At 34.5% G+C, this 13,322-nt stretch overlaps 3 protein-coding genes across 4 annotated transcripts; 1 reads left to right on the forward strand and 2 right to left on the reverse strand.

Annotated features, from left to right (window-relative positions):
- Window positions 1-139: 139 nt before the first annotated feature.
- On the reverse strand, window positions 140-3,194 carry RRP41 (3'-5'-exoribonuclease family protein). Its single transcript, XM_022901765.2, has 11 exons — window positions 2,986-3,194; window positions 2,823-2,869; window positions 2,652-2,712; window positions 2,282-2,320; window positions 2,132-2,199; window positions 1,644-1,722; window positions 1,521-1,557; window positions 1,133-1,249; window positions 964-1,049; window positions 509-598; window positions 140-323 (listed from the first exon to the last, which is right to left on the reverse strand). Exons 1-11 carry the CDS (start codon window positions 3,037-3,039, stop codon window positions 276-278), a joined length of 726 nt encoding a protein of 241 aa, XP_022757500.2. The 5' UTR covers window positions 3,040-3,194; the 3' UTR covers window positions 140-275.
- Window positions 3,195-4,452: 1,258 nt separating this feature from the next.
- On the reverse strand, window positions 4,453-6,862 carry LOC111305954 (uncharacterized). Of its 2 annotated transcripts, XM_022903840.2 has the most exons (3): window positions 6,523-6,862; window positions 5,444-6,199; window positions 4,453-4,808 (listed from the first exon to the last, which is right to left on the reverse strand). In XM_022903840.2, the coding sequence occupies exons 2-3, from the start codon at window positions 6,172-6,174 to the stop codon at window positions 4,793-4,795; spliced, it is 747 nt and encodes a 248-aa protein (XP_022759575.2). In that variant the 5' UTR covers window positions 6,175-6,199; window positions 6,523-6,862; the 3' UTR covers window positions 4,453-4,792. The 2 variants fall into 2 exon arrangements, with proteins under 2 accessions (XP_022759575.2, XP_089606980.1); XM_089750854.1 differs by lacking the exon at window positions 4,453-4,808 and having other exon boundaries at window positions 5,440-6,199; window positions 6,523-6,659.
- Window positions 6,863-9,891: 3,029 nt separating this feature from the next.
- On the forward strand, window positions 9,892-12,933 carry LOC111304809 (ubiquitin-conjugating enzyme E2 28). The gene is made up of 4 exons (XM_022901766.2): window positions 9,892-10,071; window positions 11,295-11,422; window positions 11,733-11,837; window positions 12,553-12,933. The coding sequence occupies exons 1-4, from the start codon at window positions 10,002-10,004 to the stop codon at window positions 12,694-12,696; spliced, it is 447 nt and encodes a 148-aa protein (XP_022757501.1). The 5' UTR covers window positions 9,892-10,001; the 3' UTR covers window positions 12,697-12,933.
- The last annotated feature ends 389 nt before the right edge of the window (window positions 12,934-13,322 follow it).

Below are 13,322 nucleotides of genomic sequence, written 5' to 3' on the forward strand. Positions count from 1 at the left end.
TATTAAGAAGGGTTGTCTACGAGAGAATTGCTTCCTAATAACAAGATGAGTGGCAGATGAAAGGGCATTCCTTTCATCCACTGGCACAATGGCAGATAAAAGCCTTTTTAAGAAAATAAAATTATAACCAAGTCCAACAAACAGAAATAAATAATGGTCTATAAAAGATCAAGAGTTGAAATAGAGATTTAGCACAATGCTATGTAAGTATATTTTGTCAATCTTTCATTAGATAAGTAAACAATCAGTGAATTTTTTCTTACACAGCTTATAAACTATAAACCCCGGCGATACTCCAGTTGCTTGGTATTCCCTAATAATACCTGCCAAGCAAAGCAATAAATTCTTAAAATGATAAACATATCTGAAACCAGAGAAGGAACTGCATATATGTCGCTACTCACTAGCTAGGCATGGTTATTGGACAAACCATGGCAAGAAAGTTTCAGGTAATTTCAAAAGAAATGGAGAACTTGGCAGATAAAGAAGGCAAACCAAGTGTCCTTACTTCTTTAATGTAGTTTGATACAGCCTTGCAGCCTTCAATCGCAAGTCCCATGACATTTTCGAAGATATCCACAGGTAACTTAGCATCCATCTGTATTTATGCAATATAAAAATGAATCTCTAAGTGTAAACCTTCTCAACTACTTTTTGAGAATCAAACAACATTATAAGTTTATTACATATCATTTTAGCCAGTAAATAGTCTCACGTAAATCAGAGGATGTGTTACAGTAAAGGAAAAAAGGATAAGATAGGCAAAGAGAGAGCTCTATATATTGTATGTATAGAAAAGCACATGCTGTGGTTGTTAGATCCCATTACCATGTTTACAGAAACACAAACCATATTGCAAGATCAACAACTATTATCGCCAAAGAAGCAGAATAAAAGTAGCTCAAAATATCTTTAGAATTAAAAGCCTAAAAATGTGAATGAGAAAACTGAGTCATAGAGAACCTGAAGAAGAGTCACTTTGTCCAACTTAGGCAAGATCGCTACAGTGACATCAGGGCCTCCCGCACTATCTTCAATGTAGTTCAAATCTGTATATATACATACAATAAATATCAATTTAATTGTTCAAAGGAATAAAAAGAGAAAAGTTAAAAGAAGAAGAAGAATTCACCAAGCAGAGGGGTGCTATTTAGATACCCAGCACTGCAGGAAGTGACAATATCACGCATTGGGATCCCAGCATCTGCAAGGGCTAAAGTCGCAGCATTGATACATGCAGATCTAGTTCCTGCACACGAATTTAGTCTGCTTATGCATCTTTTTTTCTTTTATAATACAGTAAACAAGTAACAGAATCTACATCCAAATTGAGGAAAGAGACTAAGAGAGTGAAGAGTAATTCATGTAAAAAAAAAAAAATCAAAGACGAACACAATGTAGATTCATGCCATAAAAACAGATGTCAGTGGTCAGAGTGGAGCATAAAGTTGTATTTGCATAAAATGAAAACGTAAAGAAAGCTATTGATCATCTAGAAGTTTGGAGAAGTTTCAAGTTACCTCCATCGGCTTGAAGAACTTGAACAAATATATCTATCTGATTAAAAAATCAATTGAAAAATGCTTCAGAAAAACAGAAAATATATGCCAGTTTGGGTTATATCATTGGAATTTAATTCAAACCTGAGAACGAGGCATTAGATGAGTCAATATGCATGCTTCCATTGTTTGGCGGATGACAAGAGATATCTCTGTTGACCGCCTAAGTTTAGAAAGAAAAGATTCATATCAAAAAGCATATAATTATTCTTCATAAACCTAATATCGGTCAATTTGGTCATGCATAAATCCTTTTGTAATTTTTATTAATTGTGTAATGAGATTATGTTTGAAGTTTGAACTTTGAAGGACAAACTACCAAAAGAGAAGGTCTTTAAAAACACCAAACCATCATATTTACTTAATCCAAAGTATAGCGACATTGGATTCATGTAAGGTTCTTGATGTTCCACAAAGAAATCAGATTCTACATTTCTTCTATTGAATTAGAAAATACTTTGTGTTTTAGTGAAGCAGAGAATCCTCAAAGGGTATTATAATCTATCACCACAAAAAACGCATATCATGGTATAACATCATTCTAAGAATTAATAGAAGGGAAAACAGATCACCTGTCACCCTTAGGTTTTCTCAGGCGATCTCCGGTACTAAAATTAGCCATACTGTACTCACAGCGCACCTGATATCCATCACATATATAAATACCAATAACTTTTAATTCACAACTAAAACAATTAGATATGCGACTTAAAGAACATTACCAATGCCTGGTCACTAATTTGTTGGCTCCTATTTTGCACCTGGAAAACACAGACTAAATTTATCATCAATGCAACAAACCAACATCTAATCAAAATAGATGATCAAATTCAAAACACAAAAAATCCGAATCAATGTTTTATGAGTGACAAGCTTAATATAAACACATAAAAGAACTAAGAACAGCCATATAAATGTGTAATAAAGTGAAGGTGTGCCCAAACGGTTCACCCATTCCAACAAGACTGGGGTTGGGTCCCCAGATTCCCTTCCTCAATTCACCCTTAGGTCTTGACCTTCTTTGTACCCAGAAAAACAAAAAAAAAAAAGCAGGTGAAGGCGTGTACGGACACAATGAAATTAAAGGGTTACCTCTCTAGGGCCATACACTGCTGCAATGACTTTGGTGTTGCCCATCTCAAAAACAGCAGAACTGAATATTAAAAAAAAAAAAAAGGCTCACAATTTTAGATATAATGTTAGTAGTACCAAAAAGAAAAAGATATAGTGTTTGCTAAAGCGAGTAAGGACGGTGGCGCATACCCATCAGCTTTGGCCACGGTACCAATCTCCGCACGAAGTTGTCTCATCTGAGAAGGAGAAAATCAAAGAATGAGATAAATGAAATTTAGAAGACGAAAAAATGTGGAGAAAAATAAAATAAATAAAAAGGCAATAAATTAGAAGAGAAAAGAAAGGTACATACTTCCATGGGACGGCGACCGTCCAAGCGGAGTCCTTCGGGGCTTACGTATTCCATCTTTGCCAACTAGGTTTGCAGCAGACGCAGCGTACAAAACACCCAACTGCTGCTGATGATTAAGGCAAGTACTAACTTGTGTTCTGCTTTGTTTCCCACCTTCTCTCGCTTGAGTACACCTCCAGGGTTTTGCCTCCATCTAACTTGTGGCTCTTGGGGTTTGAGGCTTTGAGTCCATGTCCCAAACCAAATTCAAGTCGCTGGTTGGGCTGTTTTGCCCTCTATCCATGCCTTTGTTACATGAAAACGGGCTTGCCTTTTAACTTGGGTTGGGTGTTGAATTTAAAAACCTTTAGCCGTTACCCTGGATTTCACATATAAATCTCGTGCCAAATGCACAATGCTTTTTCTTTTTTGTAAATAATTAATATTTAAACATTGCAAAATAATAATAATCAAGTAATCAACCCTTCCCTTTTTTTTTTTTTAATTATACTCTTTCACTCTATGGCAGTTATACAATCAAATCATCAAACTTTTGATTTTCACACCAAATCATGATCATCAATTCATCATCAAATTATTGGGTATATATGTTCTTCTCCTTTAGATTGAATATTTAGTTTTGGTTTTGTAATTTTGTTGTTGCTTGTTAGAAGAAACCTTTAATCTTTGTTTTTCCCTCGAATCTCAAGTGTATCCATCAATGGTTGTGGTCTTTATCTATTATTTTTATATATTCATTAATATATTTATATATGTAAAATCCACTTGATGAATTATGAAAATGACACTTATGAATAATGATTAAAGTTATATTAAATTAAAAAATTTAATCTAAAAATAATAAAAGGAATCCGGACCTATCTAATAGAGCTTCAATAGGTTTTCGAACTAATTACTTCTCTAAAGACGTAAATGAAGAAAACAACTTCAAATGAAGTAGTTATAGTAGTAATAATTTTAATAAAATATTTTATATTCAATTAACAGTTCGATGGAATATTAAATTATTAATTTTAATAATTAAAAAATAAATATTTCACAACAAAATTAAGGCTAATTTTATGTTCTATTCTTTCCACTCCAAGCGGTCATTTTGAATGCAAAAAAAGGAGAAGATTCTTAATGCGTAGTGGAGATACGGGTAATTGATTAATTTAAAGAAAATTGCAATCTTTCGGTAGAAAGCAGATACAAAATCTCTTTCAATGCTTATCCTTACTTTTCAAGGCAGCCATAGTCTAACCCCGTATCCCCCCTATAATATTGTCTCCCCACTTTCACCTCAATCTGACACCTTATTTTCCAAAAGGTTTAACCTTAATTTATTCATATTTAATTAATGTTTTTCCCACTAAGGTAAATGCCAATTGGTCAGGTCGACGAGGAATCCTAGACCAAATCCAACCCCACTTTAACCCCCCCCCCCAAAAAAAAAGTTTTAATCTAAAAACAAATAAAAAGAAGAAGAAAAAAAAATCCAAAATACACAAATAATTAAATTCAACCCCATTAATAAAAATGACCTATGTACCCCCGTTACATCACAAGAAGCCAGAGTTCAGACATGGACGCACGGTAGGCTATTTGTGATATGCTCTTTGGTGTTGGATCTCCCCTTTCATTTTCCACAAGTATAATGTATGAACAAATGTAGTAATAAAATAACTATTGTAATTATATAAGGAAAAAAAAGAAAAAAAAGAAGATAAAACTAGCTAAAATCCAATGTAGATAAAAATGTTGAAGAATTGCCTCATCGATCAGTCTTTTCTTTTTCTACCTTGAACTTTCATGCATGTGATCGGTATCAATGAATATTGAGCCTACAACCAAAGCAAAGATCTCCATCAAACAGGAAGCTCATCAATGAGAAAAGTAAGTGGCATTACTCATATTTCACGATCCAAATGCATTGAGAAAAATGCCATATTATTGACTTGATTCTCACTGCCAGAAAATAGTCCCTTACACCGGTAAATTCTAGCATTCATAATTTTTTTTAATGAAAAAATCATAGATTAAAATTAAAATATTATATTCATTAAATATTAATTATAATTATATAAATAAATTGAATTAAATTTTAAATTTTATCTTTTTTTTTTATTTCTTCGTTATTTAGCATGATTAAATTTTATTAATACCATTAAACTAATTAATTGGGATGGATTACTTGAACATTTTTTTTCTTAAACTCATGTCACTCAATGTGTAAAAGTCATATGAAAACAAAATTTCAACATTTTCAGCCACTAAATTTCTCCTAGACCGTTAGGCATAATGCATACTTTAATTTGGTTTATTTAAACTTTAACTAAAAGACAATCATCCACTACAAATTCTAACAAGTATGTCATTTTATCAAACTGTTCAAGTTCTACTGTGCTACGTAAGAAATGAAAAATAAAATATTTGTTTCAATTGAATTAAAACAATGAAAAGTTTAACGTTGTCTTACCATTTTAACATGTTGATGTCGCATTTAGGCATATCACCACCGTCAAGCTGTTTCATGGTGATTCCATCACACTTAACAGTAACCCCCACCATACCAATCTTCAACCCTGCCACGCCCAATCCAACTTTCGTCCGAGCTTCCACATTCACCGGTAAAGTCTTGCTTCGGTACCGAGTCTGAAGCCTATTCCCAATCCCATCAGCCACCAGCTTGTTACTCACCTTTGTTTCCACTTTCAAACTCGTCGACTTCTGTTTCCCCAGACTGAACTTGGGCACCTGTGTCGTTCCCAATTCAGTCTCATCCTCACCCTCCCCAACGCTGACGTCAACCTCCGTGTTGCCGTAATAATACGTCATCTTTCCGTTTGGGTTCTTCACTTCGATTCTTATCGTCGTTGTGGCGTCGAGGTAGGTTCCATCAGGTTTTTGGGTAACGTTAAAGCGGGAGACCCGGAATGATTGGACATGAAAACCGGGCAATTTCGGGTCGAACCAAAAGTAGAAAACAGTGCCGCAAACGACGATGAGGAGAAGCAGGATCAAAAAGAAGATGCAGAAACAGCAACAACAAACACGACAACAGCTACTCTTTTTTTTCTTGGGATGGAAAGAAGGTGGGAGAACCGGTTTTCGTGGCGGGGGTCTAAACCCAGGCTGGGCGGCCGGGGAGTTTGGGTCTTTGTATCCAGGTGGCTTTTGCAGAACCGGTTTCAATGGAGGCTCAGACATTTCTCGGATATAGAATTATGATAACCTAGATAAAAAAGAAAATTGGAATCAGGGAATGAAGAAAGAAAGGAGCTTCCTTTAGCGATTGAGTGAAAGAAAATATGTACGTGCATGTAAATTTGGGATAAATTGGCCGAATTCAAGGAACAAAAATCAATTATGATTAAAGAAGCTTTGATGTTGGAGAATCGCGCATTAAGATATATCTGCCATTTTAAGAGACAATTTAATGGCTGTTAAAATTGAAAAGAAGAGCAACCAATAAGAAAGAAGGAAAAAGGTGAAGAGTCTAAAGAACCATGAATGTGAAGTAAATTCAAGGCGTGGGAATTGTAGAGAAACACGAACCTTATCCAACAAGGTTGCAATATCGAAGCGATGGATGAACAATTGATACAGAGATCTGATGAGCTTTGTGATCAAAGGGGAATTCTTGATGATGGTGGTGATGGTAAAGCGGGAACGCAAAGAATCGGATCAGGAAGACAAAGTCATTGGAAATGAGGGCAGGGGAGACGAGAGAAGGAGCTAAAATTGCGAGGAGAGAAAGAGAAAAAGTTAAGACTAAAAGAGATGGGTAAGAAGAAGAAGGGAGGCTTGTCTCTTATGGAAAGAAGGGGTTTGGGTATGGGTGGCGGGGATTCAGCTCGCGAGATTCACGCGCGGCGTCTTACATGCTGACATGGCCGGAACTCTTTCTACTTTTGTCCGCTACTTGTTTCCTTTTTCAGCTATACGCAGCTGTAATTTTGGTCTCAGCAACGCAATGAATTGAACAGTATCTCAAAACATGCCGTGAATCAAAGCGTAAGTGAGCAGGAAATTAGATAATTGTTTTGTAAGGAAATCCATGTGAATTTTATGTTTGTCATGTAATAAACTACCAATTATTGTGACTGAAAATTAGTTTCAATATATATTGAAAGTTCTTTTCAAGGATGAGTTGTAAGTTCCATAAATAATTCAGGGCAGGTTCAATTGGTTGCCCTCTATTTGCCATACATTTTATGCAATAGTAATAATGTTAAATTTAACATAATTATTGAACAATGATTGGCAGCACACAGCCAATAATTTGGATTACTATGTATATTATAGTATTTGATTTAATGAATAATAGTTACCAAAGTCGGATCCAAGAGTTATGGTTAGTAGGGACGAATATTTTAAATTAAATTAATTTTTATTTAAATAAAAATTAATATAAAAAATTATAAATAAAATCAAGGTTTATAATATATTTTTTATGTACAAAAAAAATTTTATCATAAAAATAATTTTTCTTAGTTAAAATTAATTATATGATTATTAACAAATATAGTCGAAACATTATTTAGATAAATTAACTTTCAATGTAGAAACACATATATTAATTTAATAAAATTTTATTTGTAAAATTTTTAAAGATAGATATAATATGTGAAAGAATAATATAAAAGTTAACATATCTAATTTTATTATTCACTTTTAATATGTTTAATTTTATCATTTATTTTAATTAAACAAACATATTGTATTTCTTATTTGTTATAATTTGAAGAATAAATGTGCCTATTTTCTTACATACAATGAAAAGAACAATGAAGATATAAATCTAAATGATTTTTTAAAAATTTTATTACTTCACACTTTATATATTACTTTTTTTGCGCTAAATAAATGGTTAAAATCATTTAAGTTGTACAAACTTTAAGTTTCACTACTCTTATAAGATTACCTCACATCAATTTAAATAAATTATGAAGATAAATTTAAAATTTAATAATTTCAAACTCATTAAAAGTAATTTACTTTTTTTTGTTACAAACTTATATATATTTTAACAAAATTCTTTGGCAGCCAAAGAATCAATATTCAATTACTAGATAAATAAAAAAATATGTTTTTGTATAACCCTTAATTTAGTAGAGGTAAATTTGATAAAAATATTTTTAGTTGAGGTAAAATTTTAAATTTTCAAAACTTTTGAGATTTTTTTTCAATAAATCTAAAAAAATTTAAGAATTCAGGGGGCAGCTGCCCCTCCGGCTGCTATGTACATGCGTCCCTGACAGTTACTATCTATGTTCCCAGAATCCTAGTCCTATAACCCAAAGAAATGACTTCGTTAAAAATTTGATGATTTCCCTCCTTTGGATTGTTTTTATTTTTCTTTTGTCATTGAACTTCAAAGCAGTTGTCTACAGAAAGGGGTTGTAGTGGTGTAAAGGGTGTGTGTCCAAGGGTGCGGGGTAGGGTTGGGTGGGAGCGCATGTTCTTCCAGTTGGGGCAGGACCGTCCCTGCCATTATCCACTAACTTGTTGTTTTCAAGAATTCCACCGACGCACAAGGCGGGGACACTCCTAAATTACTCTTTATACCGACGCCACCGATCGAATCTGCCCCCCTCCCCCCCTCTTCCCTTTTGCGGTTAGTAGAAGCTACTTTTCTGTCCACCTGATGAAAAACCAACAAATCTTCAGCTATACAACCATGCATGTCTGGTACAACTGGAATGTTTGGTGTCTTTGCATTGTCCGAAATCTGAATACTACCCTAATATACTTTAAAAATAAATAAAAGGGTCTTTGTAGTTAAATATTTTTATTCAAAATTATACTAATAGTAGAGACTAGCACATTACTACATTATTAAAATTTCAATTGGAATGGACTCTCCGCTTCTTTACAATATTTAATTTAAAAAAAAAATGTTTCAGAGGAGGGGTGTTGTCGATTTACTGTCGATGTAAGTTAAAGCTTCACTGTCACTTGTAAATCGTAATTTGACGCCATTTACACACCTTCCCAGCATGTTGGCTTGATTAGAATAGCCACGCAACATTTAAAAAAAAAAAACAAAAAGGGTGGGAGGGGGGGGGGGGGGGAATGGGACTCCGATGCTCGACCAAAAACCCGTGCGTTGATCCAAATAGTTGTGAAGGACCACCACCACAATCGAAAAATGCATACAGATTTGTAATGGGAAACACGTCGATATCAAATAGCCAAATTATAGGCCCAAGACTTATCTTACCTCGACGATTATCGTTAAATAGCGAGGTTGGAGTGCTACCAAACTTGAAATCATGTCTTAATTAGTATTGACTTCTCTGTATCTTCTTATGATCTAAGTAATTAGCAATACGTTTAGACTCTCCTTTTTGGTTCAATGAATGGTAATTAATTGTGGTACTATTTAATTTGGGTTGGTTTCATTGAATAATGAGATTCTAATTCAAGTAGGGGGGAGACTATAACGATTTGAAAGATCATATTCTTTTTAATTAATTTATAATATTAGAGAAAATCACCTAATATTAGATCATAACTGAATACGATCTTTCAAATCCGGGAAAATTATGGAATCAGTTGTTAGTATGATTGTCTCAAAATGCAAAGTACTCAATTCAATTGGCACATGCAAAATTACAAAATCCGGGCACCAGAACTCGGACCCATTGCCATCACGGATTAAAGATAACTCTAAACCATTTCAGAACCCGCCTCCGAACCCGGCTCCAAAAATTCCAAGTGGGTTCCACTTAGGGACCAATCAGAAATAGAGCCATCCATATCCAACCACAGCCGTTCGTTCGTTTGTAGTTTTCAAACGGGGACCCACATCTCTCATCCTGATTAAGATTTCCCGGTAATTAAAAAGCAAAAAATTTACCGCAAATTTTTGTCTTAACTCCAAATTAATTATTTATCCTTTTATTTTATTTGTTTAATCTTATTTCTTCACCGTCCAGCCCTCATTTTCTCACTCTAGAATTCTTCCTTGTTTTTGTTTTCTCTCTCTTCACGTTTGTCTGTAGATCAGGCACGATCCTCTGACTCTGCCGATGGCTTCGAAGCGGATCTTGAAGGAGCTCAAGGATCTCCAGAAAGATCCTCCTACTTCGTGCAGCGCTGGTAACGTCTTCGTTTGTCCTGTATTTTTTTTTTTAATTTCTTTTTTGAAAAACGGTTCCGTGTTTTGTTCTAAATCCTGATCTACACCTTTTTGTTCATATGTATGGCTGGTTGTTAAGATATGTAATCCTTTTATTTTTATTCCGTCCATGTATTTGTTTATGGATAATTTTATGGTGAAAGATCAAAACTTGAAACGATTCCTGTTGACTTGTTGTATTTCTTTGTAACCAAAACATATATCAATTGAGTTACTTTTTACCACGATAATGAAGGATTGGACGGCTTAAGCGAGTTGCAATAGTACATGAAGCATGAAACCTAGGGTTATTCCTCTGCAAAAATACGACCTTCGTTAGTCAACATTTATGTAATTACAGCAATGAAGTCATGACGTTTTATATCATTTGATTGTACGTGGTTATGATATAAACGCGGTGCTTCAATTGTTCTTCCGTTGCTTCTATGTTGGTCATTGACTTAGTGCATTTTTTTTTAGATTTATAGCTTAGATTATGGTATGATTGAAGTTTCTTGTTTTTTGGCATTATGAATGGCATGTCTTTCCACTGCTGATATCTAGGCACTACGCTTGAAGGTTTTGACATATGTTTAATGATGCATTTGGTAGTTCAAGAATTCCAAATTCAGGAAGTATATAATTTCTGCTAGATCTAATTATTTTGTAGGGTATCAAATGATTGACTATCATAATCCTTTTTAGCGTAATCAATCTTTGTGTAATAGTTTTCTCATGCATCAATTTCTCTTGTGATAATTTACAAATTCTTTATTTTGTTGCTATCCAGTGTTTGCTTAATCCTTTTTTATTCTTTAAATAATCATGGTCATGAAATTTTTGGTCAGTTTTTATTTTTGAAGGGTTAATGTGTAGTATTTTAGCTCAGAATGACCATAAAATTTATGTATGTTGAAGCAAGTAAAATGGCAAGATTTTCATGTTTGTAAGTTATGGGATGTAGCCCTATGGGGTTTGTATGTGGACACACTTTAGGTAGCAAATGGTGATGTCTAGATGGAAGATGTTCGAGGTGTTATTTATGTGGTTGAAGTTCCTTGTGTGTACTATTAACTTAGAATATTGGAAATTTGAATTTTTCTTGATCTTGATGGGATTTTTGGATACAGTAGGAAGAGGTTTATTTTCTGTCTGCTATGGGATTATAACATGATATATTACTTTCTATTCCATATGCCGACAGGTCCTGTAGCTGAAGACATGTTCCATTGGCAAGCAACAATCATGGGCCCCGCTGATAGTCCTTATTCTGGAGGTGTCTTTCTAGTAACAATCCATTTTCCTCCTGATTATCCTTTTAAACCACCTAAGGTAAGGGATGTATGTTTTTTATGTTTTGTTGTACTGATTCTGCAGTTATCCTTTACAACTTTTCATGCTAGGCTATCATGAATCATGCTTTATAGATTATGGAGTCCAGACATATATGTGGTTTTATGAGTGTGAATAATACAACAGCTCATACAACAAAATATATATATTTTCCTTTTCTTTTACTTTGGGGATGGAAAGGTTTGACTGTGGTCCTAGACAACTAAAAGCATTCAGTAGAGCTATGAAAGTGAACTTTGCTCAATCTGCTTTTGTTTCATTGTGCCTTCTCTTCTTCTGTTTCTTGCAGGTTGCATTTAGAACCAAGGTTTTTCACCCAAATATCAACAGCAATGGTAGTATATGCCTTGACATACTAAAGGAGCAGTGGAGCCCAGCCCTGACTATATCAAAGGTTTTCAACTCTAAACAATCTTTTACAATCTAATGCCCAACAGTTTGACTTAGTCTAGATAAACATGTGTATATGAAGTATGGGTAGATAGAATGTTTAACATGGGACAGGCCTTGAGCTATTCAGCTGCTGTAAAACTTGAAGCCATGGTATTTAGCCAATATAGTTCCTTCTGAATCGAAAATTTCATCTTGTGCTTTAAGCTTTGTGGCAGGGGAATATATCAATAGTGACCTCTAATTTTGGCCATCAAAAACTCTTCCCAGCTCCTTGCTTGATGAAGCATTATTTGTAGGTTGAGAATCCTATTGGCAAATGATGAGATGTGTTTTCAGCAGTTGTGCAGGACAAAATATCAAGTGGGATCTTCCCACCAAATTGTACATTTTCACTGCTGAACCCTGCGATATGGGATGAGACTCGTTTGACTTTCTTTCTGAATTCATCTAAGACAACCTGTTAAAATGTAATTGGTTGAAATTACATGGGTACAAAATAGTCTTGAGTATCATTCTAGTTTCCACCTTGTGGCCATCTTTTGGGATTTAACTAAGGAAATTTTCTCTTAAATCAGCTTTACATTTTTGGAACCTCTTTCTTCCTTTCATAGGCTTTATTTTTTGGTTGGATGGGTTCAAATGCGTACATTCCGTTAAATTAGTTAATCATTTCTGTATTTTAAGAGGGTGGGAAAGGTGCTTGTTTCCTCTTTCAGGTGTTGCTTTCTATCTGCTCCCTCTTGACGGACCCAAACCCTGATGATCCCTTGGTGCCAGAAATTGCTCATATGTACAAGACAGACAGGGCTAAGTATGAATCAACTGCTAGAAGCTGGACCCAGAAGTATGCCATGGGCTAGTCTAATAATTGTTAAAAGCTTTTAGGATATTGCTCGTCACTACCCATTGTGTATAATTCAAGTTTGCATTTGTTGTCATTGCTCCTGTAATAGACAAAGTGAAGAATAGATGGATACCTTGCTATTCATAAAGCTGTCTGATGCTGTAGGTGTTGTACTTGATGTCTGAAACTGTTGTAAGGTCAGAAACTAATGTTGTTCAATATATTTGTTTGTTCTGTTTTCTGGGGACTAAAATTAAGTCTTTATCATTGAGGTTAGTTTTTTTCTTCAGCATGGATGATGGAACTAATCTTTCAGTTAGCTTGGTGCTGATCAAATTCTTTGAAATTATATGCTGCGCCGCTAACTCCTGTAGCGCTGGTAGCCTGGATTGTAAAACGAATTAAAATGCTGCATTACAGGTCTGGTTATCATTTGAATTCGGCCAACGAACAGCAACTAATTGCATAGCAAAAAAGTTGCTGAACGACAGCCGCTATGAAGGGGGAAAACAGTCGCTGTATTGGTTAATTCCGCTGCTTTCACGCTCAACAGCACTCTTGACTTGAGCATCGAACGTGAATGACCGAAAATATCAATAGACAATGCTATGAAAGCCCAATAAAAATAGAAAACCTAAAGTA

This window comes from Durio zibethinus, chromosome 21 (assembly GCF_047325235.1).
Source record: "Durio zibethinus cultivar Kanyao isolate XHJ-2024 chromosome 21, ASM4732523v1, whole genome shotgun sequence".
Classification (NCBI taxonomy): Eukaryota; Viridiplantae; Streptophyta; class Magnoliopsida; order Malvales; family Malvaceae; genus Durio; species Durio zibethinus.